We start from the raw sequence: 14958 nt of genomic DNA on the forward strand, positions 1-14958 counted from the left end.
TTAGAAATTAATTTTTTTTCTGTTCCATTGAGCTTCCATACAAAATATTTCCTAGAAACTTAACATGATCATCTATGCTTACTTTATTTATTGTAGTTAATGGAGTAATTATTAAAGTATTATCAATATTTGACACTCCACTACTATCTTCGAGCAAAGTATTTTTTGGTAAAGTTGCAGTTGCTGATATGTAACAATAATTTCCTATCTTACTTCCTTCACCTATGCGACTTCGAATTTCAAAAATATTATAATTACCTACTTGTAAAGGATTTTCTATAAAACTACCCACTTTAAACCAGTTATGATCACCTATTATTAGTTCCCTGTCTTTATTATTTATTATGTTCACCCTTTCTTCTACAACATTTGACATCCCAAACCTAATACCTCCTTTTCCTCCATCTATTAATGCGGTTGGATGTATTATACAGCCATCTGACAGTTCAACTCTTCCCAAAATTCTAGCCTCACGACAAACTATAGAAGGGATAACCTCTTCAAGCATCAAAACATTTAGTTTACTATTAGAGAACCCCAACTTTATTAAAAACTAGGAATTTTTTGGCGCTACATAAAAGGGATTATATTGTTAATCAGCTTTTTTCATCAACTTATTTTTAGCTGGATTTCTCCAAAATTATATCAAATTAGTTAAAATATTATATCAAACATTCTTTTTAGTTTGGTTATATTAAGTAGCTTATCATAGCGAGTAGTTTGTATATTGCATTTGTATCCTAGTAGTCACTTGCGATACCTTAGAATTTTATCCATTGATTTAACTCATTTATAATTAATAATAATAAATCACGAATTAACTTATTGATCTATATTGTTAGGCTATAAAGTAAACCATTTAAAAATAAGTATCGGAAACTTTAAAAGAAAATATTTTCTACCATATACACTACTTAAACTTATAAACTAATATTAACACTAAAGGGCTGTAGGTCAGAGGTATTGAGGTATTGTTGTGTTGAACTACTATATTGTGGAAATAGTTCCGATATTAATATATGAATTATTATCATCTATGAATCTTTTAATAGTAATATATCTTTAAAAAATAGGAAGTATACCATTAGAAGATCATTTATTAATCAACAATTCAGTAAACTTGAGTAATTACTACTTATTTATAAGGTTTATCATCCTATAATTATATTATTGTTAGATATAAATATTTTATTGTACTATTTTTAAACTATAATTTTTGCAGTAAAAAAAAAAGTGTCTGAACTACTTAACTATTGAAATTAATTTAAGATAAATTTTAACAGTAGACTAAGCTGAAGCTAATGGAGTTTGGACTTAAAGACTATATGAAGGTTATTATAATTAAGTATTATTGTAACACTTAATATTATTTCATATATCTTTCTGCAAAAAATTATACTGACACAAAAATTTATGACTTCCTTTTTTGTATCGGATTTAGTGAAATTATTAAATTCTAACAAAAGTTAAAATAAGAATTTTTAGATCTTGTTTGGCGCTCAATATACATGTATACCTAAAGAACTGAGGGAACAAGTCACTAATAGCCTTTAAGTGCACAGAGACTAAAATAATGCTTTGTATTAAGTCATCTAGTTAAATTATCTACATCAAAAGAGTTTTAACTTATTTATAGATTTTAGTGAATAATGTGAAGAGGGGAAGAAATGTCAAATAATGAAGAAAATATTTCACTAATAAACTGCAAAGAAAAATATTTCGATAGTGAAATTCCAAAGAATTATACTATTGAAGATGTTGTCAAAATAGAAGATAATGAAGCTAATATACATGAGAAGAGGAAGAACTCTTTTAACCAAACAAAGATTATGGAAAATGAAGTGGAACTACTTAACTTTACACCCAGAAGAAGTAGAGAAGGGAATTGTATATTATGTTGTGATTATCAAAGTCCGATATGTTCCAATTGTGAAAGTAATCAAAATAAGCTACAATGTAGATTAAATTTAAAGAACAATTCACAGTTTGAGTATGAAAAAATTATACCAAATGGTAAAGTAAAAGCTTTAGCAAAGCAGTTTGAGGAAATAATCCCTGATGGGAAATTAAATATTACTGAATATAATAACTTAGTAATAAATGAACACCTTCAATTCAATAAAACAAGTGATAATATAAATAGTACTAATATTTGTGAATTGTGTGGATCTGACTTTGATATTAAAAGCCTTTACTTACAGAGTCCTAGTAATAGTTCTTTAAAATCAATAAAATCACCTAATAAACTGAAAAATCAGCTAACTCGACTAAAAAATCCTGATTTATGTGAATCTACAGATCCAATAGAAGCATTGGTATTATCTCAAAAGGTAAATGTAACTTTAAACAGAAATATGGTTGATATGTATAGGAAAGAAAATGATAGCCCTACATCATCTTATAGGCTAAGATCATTATCATCTACATCAGGAGCAAAAATTTGTGGAGTAATTGCTGAAGTTAATGAGGAACCAAATAAAATACCTGATAGATTTGAAGATTTAAACCCATTAGAGCAAAGAGCTCTGCTGATAACATGGATAACAAGTAGTTTAGGAACAAATAAAATTATACAATCTCCATCAAAAGTTAGAGAGATGATGAGTATACTTAAGGAAATAGTTGAAGATTTAGAAGATTCTGATACAAATTTTGCACTCATAAATTCGAGTATAAATGGCCATTTGACATCTTCTAACTTCAATGATAAAAGTAATTTATGTGATCATTTAAGACTTCACAATAAGAATTACCAATTACGACACATATATGTAGAAACTATACCAGAAGATGAAGAACTTGTAGAAAATATAAATATATGTGACGCAAAATCTATTGAATTGTCTAAAATACAAATTTCATTGCATGATTATGCAGAGTCAGTGATAGCTGAAACTGATGATTTAAGTCCAAAGTCGGATATTAGTTTAGCTAATGCTACATACTGTGATATTATATGCAAGAACTCACATAACATTATAAATAATATAGGTATTGATTTCTTAGGACTTCGATCTGATACTGAAGAAGATACTACTACATACAAACATATAAATGAGAAATCAAGTGACTTTACATTTCCGAGTAATAATGGAACTCCTAGAAACATTACTATTTCTAGCAAAGATATTGAGTTTATTTCTACAAGTGTAACTTCCTCCCTTTCATATGCTTCAAGTTGGGACTTTCTAATGGGAGATAAGTAAAACAATTATATAGGATATTCTTATCTTTATATAAAGGAGCAGAAATCACTATGTTAAAAAAAATTAACTTAAAAAAAGTTAGTTGTAGGGAAGGTGTACAGTATAAAATATATTTTTATGTAGAAATCTCATATAAAAACAGATAAACAAGAATATCAAAAAATGAGAATATAGTGCTTTCTAAAATATTTATAAGATATTCATGTTTATCAGCAAATATCTTTAGTATTCTTATAGTTTCTTACCTAATATTTAATTCCCCCTTAGATATTACATCTAAGATGTCATCAACATTACCTCCACGTAACCTTAGACAGAGAATTTGAGGCAGAGAGTTGACTTCTATAGCCAGAACTATACAGGAATCAAAACCAAAAGAGAAATTGTTGAGAGATTCAATACCAAGTATTTGGTATAAATTAAATTCTGTAGTTGTAGTTGTTCTATCCCTCCATGGGGAATCAGAAGCTGACAGTATTAAATGATCTCTAGTTAAAGTAAATAAATAACATGGATCAAATGCAATCAAATCATTCCATGGAACCCGCCTATTTATTATTGAATTTTGGTTAAAGTTAGTCTTTAAAGATCCATTTTGTCTTGTTTCACTTATTACTTCCCAATTTACTGCATTATTATCTAAAGAGTTTATCAAATAGCTTAAAAATTTGTCAAAACGGCTTGGTCTTAAAATAGGATTGAGGATAGGAAGAGACATTTCTAGTCTTCCAAGGCCACCAACCTGCAATTCAAATGATGGATTACCATATACAAGAGAGATATTTTGCAAAATGTTTAAACCAAGAATGCACGTTTCTACTGCCCAAGTAATACCACCATATCCTTTAAGATTTATTTTCATAGAGTCTATCAGTTTACACATAGATTGAATTTCCCATGCACTCTCTATTGTTGTGTATCTCCGCCTTATTGGGAGACTTCTCATTCTATTTATGACTTGAGGGCTACTATTCCTAATATCTGTGTTATTACATAAAGAATTGAATATACCTTGCAGTAATTTACCCCTAGAGTATATCCACCTATATCTTAAAGGAATAACCCAAAAGTAATTCACATTCCATTTATATTTCCTTGGTCTGTGGCATCCAAAATTACCGGAATCTTTTTTTGTGTAATTGTTTATCATCTCTCTAGATTGTAATAAAGGTGAAAATACATTTTCATTTATCTCTATCAATAGAGAATTGCATGTAGAACTGGAGTTTTTATTGGATGAATTAGAAATCTTTCGTTTATATATTTCTAAGAGTCTTCCAGCATTACCTTCAAAATATAGTATGTTTAGAATTATATCACACAAAGAAAGAAATTTGGCTTCAAATAACGGATAGAAGATGAATTCTATAACAGATTGGGAATAAACAAGCCTTACAAATGTGTGATGGTTAGATGGAATATCATCACTCATTAATGGAGATAAATAACTTCTGCGAAGGAAGATTTCTGGAAAGGGATGTTTAGAATCAGATTTATACTTCTTATAGAAATCCAAGACACAAGTTTCAGTTGAAATATAATTCAAGTTTATTATTGTTTGGTATTTAGGAGAAAAGTGGCAAGATATATCACCCGGGATTGCAGCATTTGCAATTGGAATTCTTCCACTTTTAAAAGCATAGTATTTTGATCTAATACTACTTATATATAGTTTGCCAAGATCAAATCTACGTGTTACAGTGCTACCATAGTTCCCAGTAGCTTTATTGGCAAAGTAATCCAAAAACTCTTCACCACCATACTGTCCAATTAAATAAGTAAGATATTGACTCTTCTCCTTATAATTCATAATAAAACCAAAAGATTCAGAAAAGCTAGATGAAATAAAATTCCCAGTATTTAGTGTCTTGTGATATCCGTCAAATCTATTATCTTGGTCAGGTTTTCTATTTGTTTCATTTTTTCCACTGTAGTCATATTTCCTTTCCCATAAAGACCATCCATCAGTACTTGGTAGTTGCAACATATGAATAACAGATTCAAGAACTTGCTGAAATTTTGCATTATATGGTACAAATATTCTATGATTTGAACCATCTAATGAGTATACATTAAGCTGGATAAAAGAGTCTGAAGTCACCCCAGTAAAAGGTAGAATATTATTTTGATGAACATAAGTAATATTCAAGTCTTCATATGCTTGAATAGAAATTCTAGCAATATCATCATCACAGTATCCTCTAGCATCTATGAGGAATTGCCGAATATAATAAAATAGCTCTTCTGAAGGAGACAGGTATTGACAAACTGTTTGTAAAAATCTCCAAGCCATAGTCTCAATAGTTTTATATGGGTTATTAGTAAGTATTTTCATTATTTGCACGTAAACTTCATCTATGAGACTAGGATTTATAAGTGCAGTGTAAATAACTCCATACATTAAACAAGGATCAGATATAAAGATATTTCCTTGACAAAATTCCAGTATGCAATTATACATTATACAAGCCAATTTATTTAGCTTTTTGTCAGTCTGGAGTGTAAGGGATTTCCTAATTGGTTTACACGTAAATTTAAGTTGGTCATATACATCGCCTATTTGTTTAACCTTCATTCTATTCAGTTTTATGGTTGACCGAGAAAACTTGAAGTAGTTATAGGATGAATTTGAAGTTGGCTTTGCCTTATTTATACTAGAAGGCTTATTTATAACAGGTGAATTTGAAGATCTATTTCTAAACTGCACGGCATCTTTATTTCCCCTAGTAGTTGAAGATTCTCCATCTATAAAAAAAGTTCCATTTTCACGAAGTCCTTGAATACATCTAAGTTGAGAAAAAGAAACTAATATTAAAGCACCAAGCCAGGGTGAGTCATTATTTTGAGGAATATAAGCAGCAGATGGATATTTAAGGCTTGGCCGTTTTTCAATTACAGCTGAACTTAGACCTGTAAATTGTAAATCGTTAGAACTATCATCTGGTAATACACTAGCTCCTTTTGGTAAATTTATCCCAATTTCCATGACACCTTCACTTGAATTTACTCCAAATCTCTCCAAAAGATCTTTTTTAGAAGTTATTTGATAGTAAGAGAGAGAACTAAGATATTCAAGAATTCTGTAAGCATTTCGAAGATGTTGCTGGTGTACTCCAAGAGATGTAGCTTTCTTTAAAAGTCTGCTTAATTGTGGAATCCTCCATCCATTTCTGCAAGAATTCCAAGAAATAGAGTTACATAGATTGTCAATTGTATTCGAAATCCAATCAACATCGTTTATATCAGACAAAAGTTTGTATGCAGCATCAATCAAAGCAGAAGTGACCCCTCCTTTAAGAGAGGATTTACAGGATTTCGTGCCTGCTAGTGTACTGGAATTTTTTAGAATGGTTACATTTAAATTAGAAGGATCAGGATAAGAAGAGGGAATGCACCCTATAGAGTAAAGAGTCGCGAGATTATTTATAATAAATACCTCATTGTATCCATTCATTGCTTCTTGCAAATCTAATAGAATATTACTTGTGTTAATAGTTAAAAAGTGAGATAACATTTGAGTATTTTGGCTGGAACTTGAGTTAGAGTTTGAGACCTGAATTTGCTTCGAACTATTTTTTACAGTCAAGGAGTTGTTATCACAAATTTTGAATTTTCTGTCTTTTTCAGAAAAAGTATGATTTTCCAAGAGATCACCTTGAAATATAGCTTTCTTTGGCAGGCTATAGGTAACTAATTCCCTTATTTCAACATTCATAAAATTTTCTCTTGGTAATAAATAGTAACAGCTCTCATTGCTTTGTATTATGCCAATTGCAGGTGAAATAGTCCTAGATTTTACTAAATATTCATAAGAAATATAAGCCTCTATTACTTCTTTATTTGTTCTATTATTTTCATAACTTAAAACAGCTAAGACAGACTTGTAAGCTTGCATAAAGGAGAAATTTGATTTAACCAAAATACCAACGCATTGTGGTTTATTAAAATAATCTATAATATTTAAACATGCTGATTTATCACGAACTTCAGAAAACTTTAGATACCACAAAAAATAACCAATTAAATTTGTCAACTGAGAGTGAGATGTTATCTTTGGAATAAATTTAGCAGATTCACAAGATAAAGCTGAATTATCTGAGAGATTATTCACATCTTCATAAATCATCTCCAAGAAATATCCTGGAATATTTATTTTACTTAAAGAGTCTAATAATTCCTTCCTGAGATGATTCTCCAAAGAAATTGGTAATTGAAATAGAAGTAGCAAAATATTAGACAAAGTTCTCCTAGGAGTTTTACTCATTTCAATTAAAACTTGGGTAGAAACATTAATATCACATGATCTATCAAAAGCATCAAGGAAATGTTCCAAAAATACTTCAGTAATTGTTATGCAAGGACCTAGTAAAGTATTTATTCTAGGTAATAAATCTTCCCTCATATTTTCTAATACCATTTTTGCAATAGGAGTAATACATATACCCTCTGATATAATGTGAATATCTAATAATGTATGCCTAGGTATAAATCTTAGTGCAGATAAATCATTCAATAAATCCCTTGATATAAGGGTATATCTGTATTGATTATTAATATTGAAAGATTTCGGCAAGTACAACTTGGACATATATCCCATTTTATTGACTGTGTCTTGTTCTCGCAAATCCTTCGATGTTGAAGTTGCCTTATTAAGACTACAGTTTTCTCTATTCTTAAAGTAGCGAATTGGAGATAAAAAGACTAAAGGACCATATAATTCGACAAATTCTTGGTGGGTATATTGAATATCTAAACCAAGATACCAATTAAACCAAAATGGTAACACTAAGTTAGAAAAACTAAAAGGCTGGGATTTGTAGCTTAAATAAGAAAAGTTTTCTAAATTGCTCTTTAAAACAATCCCGACAGATATTACATTACTTGTATTTATTTTATCAATTAAATACATTAAGTCAATAAATTTATACTCTGGAAATATTTCTAAAATATCATTTCCTCCTTGAGAAGCATCAATTATGACACTTCTTGGGATAAGGTACTTCACCTCTCCAAAACTATGACAAATATTCATAGTTAATGAAGAACCAAAATTCACAAGATTATTGTTAGAACAGTTTTTTCCATTCCGAAAATAATTATTTAAGCTATGTGTTGAATATTGTTGATGGTAATTATAATTTGTTAGGGCTATATTTTGACTCTGAGTATAAGATGATGACAACAAGTATGAAATTGAATTGTAATTGCAATAATAATCATTATTTATAATTGAATATTCAACTGGAAGAGTATATTCATTATTATATTGAGTGGTATTCCTCTTACAAGATTCAAACTGACTATTATTTGAATTTGCTGAAACAAGATTTGAAACAATTATACCTAAATTAGAAGGAGCAATGTTTTGTAAATGCTTCTGATAATTTTTATCTACAAACTGAAGCATATATGTATATTTTGAATTTAATACACCAGATATATTTTCATCTAATAAAATTCCATATGTTACATCACGCCATTTTTCGTGCATCCTACATATCAGATTGTCAACAATAGTTGAACTACATAGTTCATAAAGTGGTCTAATTTCACTAGTAGATATATTTAGCCCAATTAATAAAGATAATTCTAATGAATCAGATTTTATAAAGTGCAAATTCAATTTAGAATTGGGAATTTCAGGAATGTCTGATTTGACAGTTGAGTTAGGACTTACTGATCTACTTTTTAAGATCTCTTCAAGCTTAGTAAAAACTTTCCCAACCAAATTTTTATATATAAGTGAAATTGCCCTTAGTTTCTGGATTGAAATACTTCTATAAACTCTAATAGGACTTGAAATCATATTTGACAAATTAATAGAAGCGTTTGTTGTGGTTGGAACTGAATCACTTGATCTTACAGGAGTAGTAGTTGCAGTATATGAAGATGTTGGACCCTGATTCATCCCCTCACCTTGATAAATCTGTAAAAGTTTTAGTAAACATCTATCTTCTATTTTCAAAAGTTTTCCACATTCTCTAAACTTATGAATACTCGTATTTGTGACTGAAATATTACCAGTAGATGTATCACTAGACTCATTTGTGTCATATTGCAACTCAATCTCACTCAACAAAATAATTGCTACCGTAGTATCAAATATCTCCTGAATTAATATTTCATCAAATCCTATACTCTCTAAAAGTTTTCTAATGAATTTAGTAGAAATTATAGGAGCCTGAACTTCGGAATTTTGCCCATCTACAAATCCAGGAGTTTTAAATTTATATTTTCTTCTAAATTCTTCATCATTTAAGCATAACTTTATAAGTCTCAGCTGTGTCCATTTATTATGATCAAAGAAACAATTCAAATTAAATACTCCAAATGTTAAACCTACAAATTCAGCTTTAGTCATATATTTTTTAAATTTCAAATCTATAGAAGCACAATACTGTGGATCACTATTGCATAAACAAAATGATAAATACTCATTATTTCCAAAATTATCTAGATTTTTATCTAAAATACAGTTACATTGTTTCGTTACTTCTGAGTTATTAATATCACCAAAGAGGCTTAAGACATATGGTATTAATCTTAAAGTATTATCTTGTGCTAATTCAAAAATTATTTCAGATAACAAATGTATTAGATTATATGAGCTTAATGAATTCATCAGGTATGATAACCACAAAACATTTGATCCTGATAACTGATCTCTAATTGCATTGGATAAAATCTTTGGAAGTGAAGTACAATTACAAGGAGATGAGTCTAATTTACTTGAAATATAAGCTTCACTCTTTTCTAGCTTAGAATTTTGTCTACATTTATAATCTTCTTCTGAATCCTCCTCTAAAGTTAGTTTGCTATAAATATTTAGTTTTGAATAACAGCCATTTCTATGGCAGTTATCTGAGATTCCAACTAAAATTTTGCCAAAGCTTGATAAGCACACGTATGAAGATGTCTCAGTAGGTGGTATCTCGAACATTGTCTTCCAAAATTCTACAATATTCTTTGTAAGATTTTCTTGGATACTCTCCATGGATGAAATATCTAACATGTCCAGAACACTATCTGATATTGATTCATCACCCAAACTAATATTTTTAATTGGTCCAATTACACTTGTTTGAGCTGATTCAATAACGGGAGCAAGTACCATTAGAAAAAAAAAGTATGACCTAGCCTTAAGGCTCGGTCAATTTGCAATTATAAATGAATCAAGACACACCAATGTCAAAAATTTGATATCTAATATATTCAACACTATTACCAGTCCCTATATTAACTGTATTGAAAATTAAGCGGAATCAAATAATCACTTATAATCATCTCAAGACGTGGCGTATCTACTAGTGTCTAGATTTGAATTTCATAAAAAATTAGATAGAAATCAACTTTTGTTTCACATGCACTAATATTGCATTAGTGAAATAAGAACTAAATATTTATCTCATATTATTTTGTTTCTTGTCTTACTAGTACTCTGTTAGCAATATCAAGTACAGAATCAATTCCTAAAACTAATCCTAAGAAATAATAGTACATATAGAAATTATTCTACTATCTTAATGACTTTATTTGAAATTTTGAACATATCTCATTAAGATTCCAAAAGTTACATTTCTCTTACCTTGATTAAAGTTATTTGAGTATGAATTATTTCTCTTTAATGCATGTGTGAAATCCAGCCATCTTACATCACACTTTTCAATATCCGAACTTAATATTTTAATTTAATCAGATTTTATAAGTATAACATATTCCATAATAAGTGATATATATATTATATATATAAGTAAAAAGAGAGTTTAAACATAGTTGGGCAATATTTAGTAATATGCCTAATTTAATTCATTTAATTTATACTTACCTATCAAAAACAAGTACAATTGAAGTTGCAATTAACTTAAAATTTGTTTGAGTTAAAAGCCAAGTTTTTAATATTTGAAGTTTTCTTATTGCTAGTTTACAGAGTTGAGGAGACATAGATAAAAAATTTTCAATAGTTTGTTTTGTTTTAATTGCAGAAAGTTCCTTCCCTTGTTGGCGTGTAACAAACTTATCATTTCCTATTAGACCTTGAATCCTAATTCCAATTTCATGTTGGCATGTTGTTTCAATAGTTAATTGCTGTTTGTAGGACTTCAGTAAATATCTTAAATCATGAATATTTGCGGAAGCTGGAGATACTAAAGAATAATAGCTATTGTCATTTTGAATATTATAATTGCTTGAATTAGAATCTCTGAATATTATATCTGATTTTATGTTCCTTTTATATATTCTATGAATTAGTCCAGATATACGTTTTAGTATACAACTTTTTTGTGGGTATAATTTCCATTGGTACTCCTCATCGGATATTTCTAAATTAAAAGGATATATTGATTTATAATTATTTGATATATTTAAATTAGATTTACTTTCTTCTTTTTTTTGAATTTTTTCTAATAATCGTTTTTCTATTTCTAATTTTCTATCCTCCTTTTTAGGAAACATCTCAAGTAGTAATTGTCTTGCTTTGAATGCAGGTTCCCCTTCCATTTGTCCTATCCAAGATGTACCTACCTTAAGATCAAGTATGTGTGGGTGTTTGTAACCTTTGACAAAGTCATCCATTGCTATGGCTATTTCATATCCCATATTACTTTTTTTCAATGTCATTGAATTATTATTAGAACAAGATGATTGGAAATTTGAACAATCTAAATTTTGGTAGATAATACTTTCATTGGAATTTCTAAGACCGATATTTTGTAGAAAATTTGCTATTAAAAAATTTGGTAAGTGTAAGTGTCTTATCATAAAATGTCTTTGATTATTAGTTTTTTCATTATTATTATACTGCTTATATATTGAAGATCTCTCTACTTTAACGATCTTTCTAAATTTTGGAATAATTGAGTATTTATTAAGTACATGGTACTTATCTATTGACACATAAAATTCAACTTCTCTTCTATTATCACTTGGGATTATTTTATAAACAGTTCCTTTATTATCCCTTAAAATTGTTTTAGAGCCCATAAAGCGATCTTCTTGATTTTCTGAAGTAAATTTGATTGGTCGTAATTCATTTTTGCATTTATACTTACAAATAATGCACATATACTATATAAATCAGAAAAGAGGGAAAATTTATTGTTATAGTAGCAATATAAAGCGGAGTCGGGTTACTTTCTATTTAAAAAAAAAAATCGTAATGAATTCTACACACTTCAAATTTGCTATTATAAAAAGTGGAGAATTTTTTATAAAAGAATATTCTATAGAGGATTTTTATCAAAATGGATTACATTTAAACCTGTTTCAGAAATTTGGTGTAAATCAAGTATTGAAAGTCAAAAATTTCAGAAATCTATTCTTAAGAATTTTAAACTCTGAAGACTATTCAAACTTAGAATTAAATGAGAACTTTATTAAGGAAATCAATAATATTCTAAATGATCCTAATAGAAATATATTTAGAAAAAAAGAAATTCTTTCTTTTTGTAATAAACGCATTAGAGATGATGATTTAAAAAATATTCCAGTTTATAAAGACATTTTAAAACTAGAACTAAAATGTAATGGGATTAAGAATGTCTCCAGAATTGCCTTAAATTTCCCTAATTTAAAATACCTAGATATATCTTATAATCTAATTGGTAATATTAATGAAATTTGGCAATTAATTGAATTAATCCCAAACCTAAATTACATTTTAATTAAAGGTAATCCAGTAGATCTTATAATACACAAAAACAATAATCTGATAAACTTGTTAGGTGTTGAATATTTTAATAATGATTCACTTGGAAATAATATTAATAATAACGAAATTATCTTTATGAAGAATAATAATAATGAAACAAATTTACACCTTAATAATCCTGAAAAAATAACTAGTACTACTAATTTAAGCAAAATATGCAATGGGAGTCATCTATCAGAACCTTCAGAGCTTGTAGAAATTTCTGAAAATATTTTTTCTCAAGAGGTAGACCAACAAAGTTATATTTACAAAGATGAATTAGATTCAATAGAATCAGTGAATAATGTACTCCAAGAGTTGCAGCCCGATACTCTAATGTCATGTATATTTGATAGTTTTACCACATTTCTACAAAATATAGACTCTCTAACAATTTCAGAAGATACTGAAACTATTAATAACTTATTAAGTTCAATTTTTAAGTTTTGTGAAACTAGATATAATGGAAATAGTACTCAACAAATCTCAACTTTAACCGATTGTGTGAATAATATGTTAAACTTATTTATTGAGTTATTGCAAGAAAGGAAAATTATAGTACAACTAAGGGAAAAGGAAAAACATTTTGTTAATGTGAATAAAAAACTAGAAAATAATATTAAAATTCTTGAGGATACAATCAAAATTAAAGATGATCAGATAAAAAATTTAGGCAAATATATTGAAGTACTTTCGACTAGTGAAACAAATATAAAACCAATAACATCTTATGGTATGGTACTTAAAGAAAAGTTAAACTCAGATTCAAAATGATAAAATAAAAAGTTTAACAGAAACTAATTTATATAGAAATAATAATTTATATTAATATTAATGCAAAGTATTATATTAATATATTAACAGCTGAAAAGCAATTAAATTATATATATCATATATAAGCATACGAAATAAATCTTCCTTAATAGATTAGAATTCTGTGCTGTCAGATTCCAAACAATATTCCTGATTATATCCATGATCATAATCTATATCTTTATCAGATTCATATTCACTATCTGTATCAAATTTCCGCGGAGTATTACCTGTGTCTATTATTGTCTTGCATTTCGTCGTACATGCAAAGAAAAGAATCCTTTGCATCATATTATCATAAAAGAAATAGTCAAAGGCAAATAGACATCCTTCATCAGAAAAAGGGTTTGATTCATCATCTCCCGTTATACGATAGGAGTATACAGATACATTATTTATATTTACTGCATCGCGAATATTGTCCCATAAATCTTGCAAAAAGTTTGGATAAACTCGTTCTACTATATTGGATATATGATAATTTATATTACTATATACATCTGCAAAATTCCTTTCCTTATGTAAATTATCTGGTGTTAAGGAACTAAAGTCATAATCTGGGAAGCATTGATTCATGGTACTAATCAAATTTACTAGTAATTGACGGACATCTTGACGTTGTATTGGACCAATAGGAGATCTAGAAAGCCATACTGGAGATACACAAACTTCACGGTCTATTCTTGCACTTAAATCATTTTCCTCTTGGTCCTTTTCAGAGCAGGTAAACAGTTCTAATTTACCATTTAAAATACGATCTCCAGCATCTAAATTACTAAGTAAAACTGTAAGTTTATTTAAACCTGAATGCTCCAAAAATCGCATTTTTTATTTCTGTCATATATAACTATTAGTATTACTAATATATTACCATCCTGGCACACAAAAGATCAATAAATTATTGATTTTCAACCTTAGTACTAAGTCAGAAATAAAAGTGATCTTAGCGCCTGAAGGTATGCTACCTCTAGTATCTACTCTAATATTCACTAAATATATTATTTAGAGTAATTGATATGTAAGTAGTTTCTATATTGCATTAAATTTAGTGTAACATGTTTATAATTTATAGTATTTACAAAGGATATAATATCGTACATGTTACAAATCTTAATTAGACCTCAAATAATTAAACTCTTAAGGTATAAAATAAATTACTTAAACTAATAAAGTATTGAATTTTGCTAAGTGAACATGAATTTTTGATAATAAAGATGATTATGATGACTCAAAACTTATATCTAATTCAAT

At 28.3% G+C, this 14958-nt stretch overlaps 6 protein-coding genes across 6 annotated transcripts; 2 read left to right on the plus strand and 4 right to left on the minus strand.

Moving 5' to 3' along the window:
* Window positions 1-7: 7 nt before the first annotated feature.
* On the minus strand, window positions 8-508 carry cand_019700 (uncharacterized protein; the record flags this gene model as incomplete). The annotated part of the gene is made up of 1 exon (XM_067212200.1): window positions 8-508. One exon carries the CDS (start codon window positions 506-508, stop codon window positions 8-10), a length of 501 nt encoding a protein of 166 aa, XP_067069106.1.
* Window positions 509-1667: 1159 nt separating this feature from the next.
* On the plus strand, window positions 1668-3206 carry cand_019710 (uncharacterized protein; the record flags this gene model as incomplete). The annotated part of the gene is made up of 1 exon (XM_067212201.1): window positions 1668-3206. One exon carries the CDS (start codon window positions 1668-1670, stop codon window positions 3204-3206), a length of 1539 nt encoding a protein of 512 aa, XP_067069107.1.
* A 241-nt stretch (window positions 3207-3447) lies between these two features.
* On the minus strand, window positions 3448-10320 carry cand_019720 (uncharacterized protein; the record flags this gene model as incomplete). Its single annotated transcript, XM_067212202.1, has 1 exon — window positions 3448-10320. One exon carries the CDS (start codon window positions 10318-10320, stop codon window positions 3448-3450), a length of 6873 nt encoding a protein of 2290 aa, XP_067069108.1.
* A 296-nt stretch (window positions 10321-10616) lies between these two features.
* cand_019730 (uncharacterized protein) lies at window positions 10617-12269 on the minus strand (the record flags this gene model as incomplete). Its single annotated transcript, XM_067212203.1, has 4 exons — window positions 10617-10687; window positions 10792-10880; window positions 11032-11527; window positions 11585-12269. The coding sequence occupies 4 exons, from the start codon at window positions 12267-12269 to the stop codon at window positions 10617-10619; spliced, it is 1341 nt and encodes a 446-aa protein (XP_067069109.1).
* A 94-nt stretch (window positions 12270-12363) lies between these two features.
* Window positions 12364-13668, plus strand: cand_019740 (uncharacterized protein; the record flags this gene model as incomplete). The annotated part of the gene is made up of 1 exon (XM_067212204.1): window positions 12364-13668. One exon carries the CDS (start codon window positions 12364-12366, stop codon window positions 13666-13668), a length of 1305 nt encoding a protein of 434 aa, XP_067069110.1.
* A 153-nt stretch (window positions 13669-13821) lies between these two features.
* cand_019750 (uncharacterized protein) lies at window positions 13822-14532 on the minus strand (the record flags this gene model as incomplete). The annotated part of the gene is made up of 1 exon (XM_067212205.1): window positions 13822-14532. The coding sequence occupies one exon, from the start codon at window positions 14530-14532 to the stop codon at window positions 13822-13824; it is 711 nt and encodes a 236-aa protein (XP_067069111.1).
* Between the last annotated feature and the right edge of the window lie 426 nt (window positions 14533-14958).

This window comes from Cryptosporidium andersoni, assembly GCF_001865355.1.
Source record: "Cryptosporidium andersoni isolate 30847 chromosome Unknown contig_18, whole genome shotgun sequence".
Taxonomy (NCBI): domain Eukaryota; phylum Apicomplexa; class Conoidasida; order Eucoccidiorida; family Cryptosporidiidae; genus Cryptosporidium; species Cryptosporidium andersoni.